At 39.2% G+C, this 9194-nt stretch overlaps 1 protein-coding gene across 1 annotated transcript; it reads right to left on the minus strand.

The window, feature by feature from the left end:
• Positions 1–1261: 1261 nt before the first annotated feature.
• On the minus strand, positions 1262–5847 carry LOC121376076 (growth arrest and DNA damage-inducible protein GADD45 alpha-like). Its single transcript, XM_041503856.1, has 5 exons — positions 5513–5847; positions 3586–3814; positions 2988–3101; positions 2353–2498; positions 1262–1951 (listed from the first exon to the last, which is right to left on the minus strand). The coding sequence occupies exons 1-4, from the start codon at positions 5554–5556 to the stop codon at positions 2391–2393; spliced, it is 495 nt and encodes a 164-aa protein (XP_041359790.1). The 5' UTR covers positions 5557–5847; the 3' UTR covers positions 1262–1951; positions 2353–2390.
• Between the last annotated feature and the right edge of the window lie 3347 nt (positions 5848–9194).

Below are 9194 nucleotides of genomic sequence, written 5' to 3' on the forward strand. Positions count from 1 at the left end.
ATATCCGATTTTTACCATTATTTATTAAAATTGTATTAACATAAAGTAAAGTAGGGCTAGTTTTTAATCGTGACTAATAGTTTTTTTAAATCACTGATCCCATGGCTAGTGGATTTTATAAAAATTCTAGAAGCCCTGCATTAATAATGTTCACTTACATGTATAACAGTATTGCCATGAACAGTTCTTTCTCGGACGCAACTTGACTATTTATAATGTTAAGTTCAGTGGACTAGTATGTCAGAATTACGCGATGATTAATTATCAGTGCGCTGTACTGGTGTCGTTAAACAAAACAAGCGCCGCAAGTCGGCGTTAATCGGTAGGTGTATGCCAAACATTAGTTTCAGTTGGAAACTTATCATAAGTAAATGTTGTTGTTTTCTGTATGGCGTCAGACATATGTTTAAGGACCACACAGATATTGAGAGAGGAAACCCGCTGTCGCCACTTCATGGGCTACTCTTTTTCGATTAGCAGCAAGGGATATTTTATATGCACCATCCCACAGAAAAGGTAATACATACCACGGTCTTTGAAATACCAGTCGTTGTGCACTGGCTGGAACGAGAAATAGCCCAATGGGCCCACCCAATGGGGATCGATCCAACACCGACTGCGCATCGAGCGAGCGCTTTACCACTGGGCTATGACCCTCCCACTATCATAAGTATGACGTAAGTATGTTATTGTAAATATTAAAAGATTCTAAGTTAGAAGCTAGCGTTTGTTTTGTTTCACGATACCACTAGGACACACTAATTTACTAATAATCGGCTACTGGATGTCAAACATTTAGTAATTGGAAGGAAATGGTTTATTTAACGACGCACTTAACACATTTTATTTACGGTTATATGGCGTCGGACACACATATAGTGAGGGGGGAAACAAGGGATCTTTTATATGCACCATCCCATAAGACAGGATAGTACCTACCATGGCCTTTGATATACCAGTTGTGGTGCACTGGTTGGAACTAGAAATAGTTACGTCCCGCCCTTGGTAATTGTGACATATAGTCTTAAAGAGGAAACCCAGTTCATTTTTTTTCCATTGGTAGCAAAGGATCTTTTATATGCACCATCCCACAAACAGGATGGCGCATACCAGTCACAGTGCACTGGCTGGAATGAGAAATAACCCAATGGGGATCGATCCCAGACCGACCGCACATCAGACGAGGGCTTTACCGCTAGGCTACGTCCTGCCCTTAAAGTTCTACGAGTAACGTGCATAAGAATAAATAATATAAAACACATTCCGATTCATCATTTATTTGACATTTTTTTACAATCAGTAACTCTCCGATCGTTACTTATTTCACACCTACATACATATTCATGTGGTTGGTTCATTATGGCTTGTCGTCAAGTTCATGAATATTCATATACGACGTACAATATTGCATGAACAAATGAGTAATTTTCAAGAATATTTCTGTTCTAGCAGTGCAGTTGGAATCATCATCCTTTGAGAATCATTGTTCGAAAATCAATTGTTCACAGTTAAAAGTTGTATCTTTCCACCAGACTGGTCCCTCTTAAGTCTAAAACCAGTCTTGCAAAACCGTCTCTCTAGTGAAGATGATGATGCTGAACATAACTCGTATGTTTTTATACCGATGATGGTCTTGTGCACTTGATTGTCCTTATTGTGAAAGTTCGTCTGTTCATATTCGCCTATACCTAACATGTCCTTCGTAGTCCATAAGCAATTAAACGCGAGCACAGATTTGCTCTACTGTTGATCTTGTCACGGATGAAATGATCTTGGTCGTCTTCTCGTCTGGCAAAGCGTGTTCAGCTCCATCTGGTGTCAGTCGCGTACCATGTGACGTCATTTAGTGGCGTCATATTACCGACAGTGCTATGGATGCTTGTAAGCCTTCGCCCAGAAGTCTTGCAGCGTGCATTTCGTAATGTTGCGATGATACAGAGTTTGGGATCCTCTGAAAAACATAAAAAATAAAACTGATTAAATACTGGGCCTTTAATACATAAGATAATCATAACATTGTGCTTGACCAGTTAATTGGAATTTGTATACAAATTAGTGTCAGTAATTGGCGGGGGGGGGGGGGGGGGAGAGACATTTAATGATATATAATATATAATACTGACTTAAAGGCATTAAAAATTCCAGGGAATTCATAGAAATGTTGCACTGCCTAACTCATTTGTTCTTGTTCTTGTCCAAATAATTTTTAAATAATAATTTTCTGTTTGTATAAAAAGGGGATTTGTTTTCAAAAAAGAAAAATTTAAATAAAAAACTTTGAAACAGAATTATCCTGACGATATTTTAAATGCATAAGAAAGAGTCACTAAAGTGCATTGACATGGTATTTACCTGATAAGTGCTGATTTCTCTTAGTTATGGATCAATGTTCAGACGGGTAGCTCGATAACGAAATTGGAGGTCACGTTGCTGTTAAGCGCTCTCTCGAAAAACTCGCAAACTGCTGTGTCCTCCATACTACACGTGTCTTGTGGAAACTGGAAAAAAACAAACAGAAGCGGAACATCAGTACAAGTTAAACTCAAGACTGAATATCAGGGCAGTTACTGTGTGCAGTGGATGGCCAACTAATAACTAATAATCCCAGTCAAACAGATGTTTTAGTAGCCCAATGAATAGTTACATAGCTTTTCTAGTTTGCTATTAAAGCATAAAACATATATATGTTTTATGATTTAATAGTAAACTAGAAAAGCAAACATTGAGAAACAACATATGCGTTTGTTCAATTATAATATAATTAGAGACAGTTTAATTATTAGTTAGACAATCTAGAAGTAGAGTATGCAGTACCTCTGTCGACTAGTTATTAAAGCACTTATGCTACAGTCTTATTATGTGGTTATCATTTATGCATAATGTGTGAAATGTTTCTTGCACTTTTATTCATAAATAGTTAGGGTATCACTTTACCCAATGTTGTTGTTAGTGAAAATAATGCAGTTTAAACAACGAACTCTATTTACCTCCAAAAGAAGGGAGCTGACGTCACTGGAGGTAATGGTGCATGGGGGGATATTGTCATTTTTTGGTTCCTGACTTCCATTCAATATCGTGGCCAGTTTTATTGCAGAATCAACCTGAAGAAAAGAAATTAGATATATAAGTATACATATAAACTGAAGCAAAGGGTAAAACACAATACATAAAAAGATTGGCTTTTTGCAGTTGTTGTTGTTGTTGTTATTTGCTAAAATATGGACAGGGACTGATACAGGGAAAGCTGCCGACACATATGGTGTTATGGGACAGCTGCCAAATTACAAGACGGAAGAGATCGTTACAACCTGCCAAGATTTTTTTTATAACCGGATTAAGTGAATTAGCACTTAAATGTTATTTTACAATGACCCTGTGTGTGTGCTTCATAAAATCAACAGGCAGGGTTTTTATTTAATGAATAACCTACTAGTCAAAATATAAATAAACTAATTTATACTGATATCGTTAATTAATTGTGCAATGAATGTTGTTTTTCTGGGGGGTTTTCCCAAAGTTTTTAATTTAATTTAATTTAAATTAATAATAAAATTTTATTATATTTGTTTTAATTGTCGAACATACCTTGATAAGTTTGATGTCGTTTTCCCAGCAGAAGGCTTTGATCAGCGTGTGCTGGATGTGTACAGTGACGTCATTAGCGTTGTCTGCCTCGGGTAGGATACACAACATCACGTTGTCAGGGTTACAGCTCAACAGTTTGGCACACTCGAACACCCCACATGTAACTCTATGTGACAAACTCGCTTGCTGCAGGCACTGCTTCAATGCGTGGCCAATATCGCCAGATTTCCTGAACAAAAGAAAACAAAATCAGATATATTAACAACAGATTCTTGTTATATAACAACGATCAGTCATATAGATAGGTGAACCGAAATAACTGCATGCAGTATAACAATGTTAAACTTTTATTCATAACGGTCTTAGTCCACGCCTAATCAATAACTGTATTAATAGATATACAGAAATAAACTAGTGCACTGTCGTTAAACTTCCCCAAGACACAAACAAAATATACTGTTTTTAGGGATGACCAGTTCTATCAATAGCTATACAAACGAAACTGTAGAGTAACATTGCTAAATTTCCCCATAGACACAAATAACCAGGTACTTTCCATTACAAGATACCTGTATATAACTAAAGTCGTAAAATGGGTGGCTTGCTTGCTTTTCTATATTACAATTTGCCAAGGCCGTGCCTAGAGAAATACTAAGTGCCTTTTTTAGTTTAAACTAAACATATCATGTCTGCCTACGTAGAGAAGACACCATTATTGCTGTGCCTTGAGTGTGTGTTTGCTGGGTGATATCCCACTAACTTTAGGCTACACACGACCTTTATTGGTGGTGTACTCTCAAGGAACTATTGCTCATTACAACTTTGGGAAAGACTTCCGATCGTTCCAGCACGCATGCTAATACTATCACTAACCGTAACCCTAAACCTAAGCCTGAATGCTGAAACGTTCGGAAGTCTTGCACCCACTTTATGAAACAAAAACTAATAGCCAATTGTGATGCAAAATCGGGAATCTCTAGGATTGTCTCTTTCTGGGAAATACGTCAGTATACACCACTACTGGTATACCGGACTTTCCCATGAATCGCCCACGCTTATTCTGATTCAACATGTGGGAATTTCTGTCCTCGCTTACGTTGCTTATTCACCGTCTAGTATACCGAAGCATACACTTTTCTTCCATCACAGAAATACACTCAATATTGACAACATATATGTTTTCATATGTCAAAACGTTTGTGCAAGCATAAACATGCGAACTTCCTAATAATAGGTGGACACTTTTTTGAAGCGACCGTTTGTGACGTCAGACCGTCACGATTTCGTCTTTGTTACAGCATGTTTACTGGTGTACAGCAAGTGATCATGAGTTAGCAATTTCTGTACCCCAGCTGTAACTTTAGCTGCAATGGTGAACATAAACTGGTTGGTCTAATGGTGTACAAATAGTGCACATGTACACATACAATACCACCTGTACAGCAGGTAATCGCAGCATAAGGCTGATATAATACGGAGTTTCACCAGACACCGTGAAATGTCGGGGTTCACCGTGTGGCATAGCGATGCATAACACTAAATAGTTCCTGCATATTAATTTACTGATATTTATTATTACCGAGTCAATATACAGAAATAATGTGGGAAGTTCTGATCTCTTAAAAGCAGGTTGGTTTTGCATGTTTGTGTGAGAATGCACAGGGCTGAGTTCACGTGAATGTGTGACAAATGCGTGATTTCCCCGCAAAATACGCTATACTTGGCACCTAACTGCTTTATGAGAGGATAATGACTAATGACAATGCGCTATTGCCAGGTCTAATTCTAGAACTTATACATTTTTGAGTAAAATCTTATTACACTGTTTTAAGACTATGCAGCTAATAATTTAACAGAAGCATAGTTATAAAACAAAATTTCAAAATATATTATAAACTGCTATAACTGTAAATACAGAGGTACTTACATTTCAGTGTTTTCCGTTATTGTCGACATCGAAGTAAGAGTCATGGTGTATTGTAAAGTAATCCAAACACAAAATGATAAGCTGTGTAAAGTCCAGAGTATAACAAGCAAAGCACACCTCTGTGTAGTACGACTGGTCTTTGTTGAAATGTTCCGTTGATCCTAGTCATGTGCTATTTGTAACGGAGACTCGGCGGGCGGAGCTTTATCAGGAAAACTCGTTTGATTGGTCATGTGAAAAACGGTCCAGATTGTCACAGTTCCGCGGTCACTATCTGGAACTAGTACAACCTGGGTTATGGCTTGCGTGTAATAAATGATTGAATAACCATGTTACGAAGGAATTATAAATGAGAACAGCTAACTGGAATGAACTGTAAAAGGGCTACATTATACATAATAACACACTGCAACTGTCAAATGTCGGGACTGTTTTACGAATTCAGCCGAGAGAGAGAGCTGGCAAAAAAATCCCGAATGCTTAGTAGGTCAGGCGCTCGCAAGCTTGCGTCAGCAGGCTGAGCCAAGTCCAGTCGTGTTGTAACTCGTGGGAACTCGTGGCTATCAAAAACCGTACTGTCACCCACGTACACCGACCCCTCGTGGATGCCACAAGATTCTTAAGCGCAATTTTAAAAATGTGTGCTATTTTTTGCTCATAATTTTGTTAATTTGAAATATAAAATAGGGCAACTCAGGCGGTGTGTGTGCGGGGAGTTGGGTGGGGGGTCTGTACTGTGGAAAACCAAGTTTTTAGGGGGTGTCGTGTCACGCAATGCTAGAAAGTATATCGATAATATAAAAAGAGAAGAGCATTCGCTTGGAACAGTGGGGGGGGGGGGGTCGACCTCGAAACACCCACCATACAAGCGTCTGTAACTATAATCTTTAATTATTGTTAGTGTTAGAAATATATTGTATTTGCAAAAATGCACATAATGTTTATTATGCCTTGTTAAAAGAAACTGTTATTAATGTCATTTTATTGTGCACATACTTTTGATTATACTTTTTTTGTTATCACACGGGGGTTGATACAGAATGTTTCTGGGGAGAAGTGGGGTTTTTTTTAAAGAGCATCTATAATATTAATGGGGAGGGGAGAAAAGAAAACGGAAACAGTCGATTGTTAGTGAACTTTACTGAGTAATCAAGACTACGTGTTTAAACAGTATCGCACGGGCGTAGGGAGGTGTCAAAGGGGGGGGGGGGAGGGGGCACACACACACATATATAAATACATGAATAAATTTATAAAAATCAGCGCTGCTGCTACAAAGTGGGAGGGGGGCACATGCCATCCTTGCTCCCCCAGTGATATCGCCTCGAACAATCGCATAAAATGGAATGAGTATTAATAATATCAGTTTTACAGAATTAATATAAAACCCCATGGCGAGTTTGGAAACAATGGTTGACGCATCTCCGTGATATGTAATGACGCAAGGTCCAAGTTAAGCGCACATGGCAATGATACTTTTGTCTTTGTTTGGCAAGTTATTTGCGAGGCTGACGGTGGAAGGTGCACATAAAACGATATACAAGTCTAGCGTTTTGAACAAAGCAGAACCCACAGCTAAGGAGTCTCTTTGTGCATAAACATTTAACATCGCTGACTCGTAACATAAAACATAAATTATAAAACATTTATAATTGGTTACTGTACTTTGATCCACTGCGACTGACTATGTACTGCACTGTTATCATATGGTCCTAAATAAAGGATGCACAAGATTTGGGTCAGGTGGCGCTATTAATCAGTGGCGGATCCAGAAAATCCATTAGGGGGGCAATGACATGAGGCGGAATGCCAAGGGAACTTTGGTGGAGGTTTGGAGGGGGATCGTTAAAAAAATGAAACTTAATATATAATAAAATTATAACTGTCGCAAAATGTAGGGGGGGGGGGCTCATGCTCTCCCCCCCCCTCTCACTAGATCCGCTTCTGTTAATTGTTTATCATCCATGAAATAAAATTCAATGATACAGTTTGCAATAATAAATCCAGAGCTATGATTTTACCACAGATAATGCTTGGGATGGAATGGGATGAGATGGGGTGTAAGATAATGCGTTTCGCCTTTCGTTGGGATTTTTTCTTCTTTGCTTCTTTTCTTTCTTTCTTTCTTTTTTTTTACCATAAATTATTCTGATGCTGATGCTTTTTGATGCCCCTATCTTTGCGTTGTATATGTATATGTTTGTGCAACGGTTTATTTGCATGCATTTTTCTATAAAGTGACAGACAGACAGGCTGATAAACGGACGGACGGACGTGTCGACCGACAGACAGACAAATACAGTGTAATGTATCAGGAGCAGATCAGGTATTTGCTACGGAGGGAATACAACATTTTCCTACGGAGGAAATGCAGCTGGTTGGGACAGAAAAAACCCCCAAAAAACAATCATAGAATGGGTCCACTTAGGGAATTCGATCCTCAGACCAAAGTACCTCAGACGAGTGTCTTACCGACTAAGCTAATTCCCGCCCCTTACACTGAGCTACATTCCACCCATTAAAAATATATATATATGAATGCACTTGGTAATACCGGTTACGTTCTTCCTTCCTCGACAAAAATGCTAGCGTCAAGTGTAACTGCATTCCTAAGTCCCAACATTCCTAGCGATACTGGCATACAACCGACATGCTGACCAAAACATCTCCAGACATGATCCTGTCTGTTCCATTCAACTCGACCCGCCGATAGTACACAGTCGACTCGCTTTGATCACCGGGAGATGTACCAACCCGCCACCTACAGTTTCCTATCACACCCTATTTCCGGTGTACTTCAACGGGTGTAGATCAAGGATAGGGTGTTTGGAGTGTGCACCACCCCATCCATCCACCTATCCACCCATCCACTCAACCCGAATTTTGCAGTGACCTGAAAACTCAAGTGCTTTGTTGATTAGTGTAATGAATTTATTTGTGTTTAGTGGGGGCGGAATGTCGCCCAGTTGTAAAGGGCTCGCCTAATGCGCGGTCGGTTTGGGATCGATCCCCGTCGGTGGGCCGATTGGGCTATTTTTCGTTCCAGCCAGTGCACCACAACTGGTATATCAAAGACCGTGGTATGTGTTATCCTGTCTGTGGGATGGTGCTAGTAATGGAAAAATGTAGCGGGCTTCCTCTCTAAGCCTATATGTCAAAATCACCAAATGTTTGACATCCAGTAACCGATCATTAATAAATCAAAATGTACTCCAGTGGTGTCGTTAAACAAAACAAAATTTAACTTTGTTTAAAAGCTTCACACCTCTCTGAATACTGAAGATGCACCAGTTTTAAATGTTGCACATTTCCTTAAAAAAACAAACAAAAAAACAAACAAAAAACAAAAAAAACCCCACCTTTTGTATCCCATCCAGAGATATTTAAACAATTCATAAGGCTACCTTATCGATGTAAGCACTTACATGTACCTATTATTCGGTAAAGACGAATCTGTACCCCAGTGACTGATGTGGTTGTGTGTTGTTATTTAGCAAACGGACAAAAGAAGACCACCGCAATGACACAGCGGTTTATGTCAAAACAACAGCGGTACGTCCTAACACAGCTACTGGGTGCATGTTACTGTACTGGATCTACCTCAGAGTGGGAGGACTCCTGCGCTTATTTGCGCGGTAGGGTGGGCTCCCAGGTGTATTGTGGTTTATAAAAGTATGTGGTA

This window comes from Gigantopelta aegis, chromosome 6 (assembly GCF_016097555.1).
Source record: "Gigantopelta aegis isolate Gae_Host chromosome 6, Gae_host_genome, whole genome shotgun sequence".
Lineage (NCBI taxonomy): Eukaryota > Metazoa > Mollusca > Gastropoda > Neomphalida > Peltospiridae > Gigantopelta > Gigantopelta aegis.

What these genes read in the sequence shown, in the direction of transcription:
- LOC121376076 (XM_041503856.1), bottom strand. Translation starts at nt 5,556, where the DNA reads ATGACTCTTACTTCGATGTCGACAATAACGGAAAACACTGAAAT. An exon ending in ATAACGGAAAACACTGAAAT is followed by an intron (nt 3,815 to 5,512) that starts GTAAGTACCTCT and finishes TCTTTTGTTCAG; the next exon opens with GAAATCTGGCGATATTGGCC. An exon ending in ACGACATCAAACTTATCAAG is followed by an intron (nt 3,102 to 3,585) that starts GTATGTTCGACA and finishes TCTTTTCTTCAG; the next exon opens with GTTGATTCTGCAATAAAACT.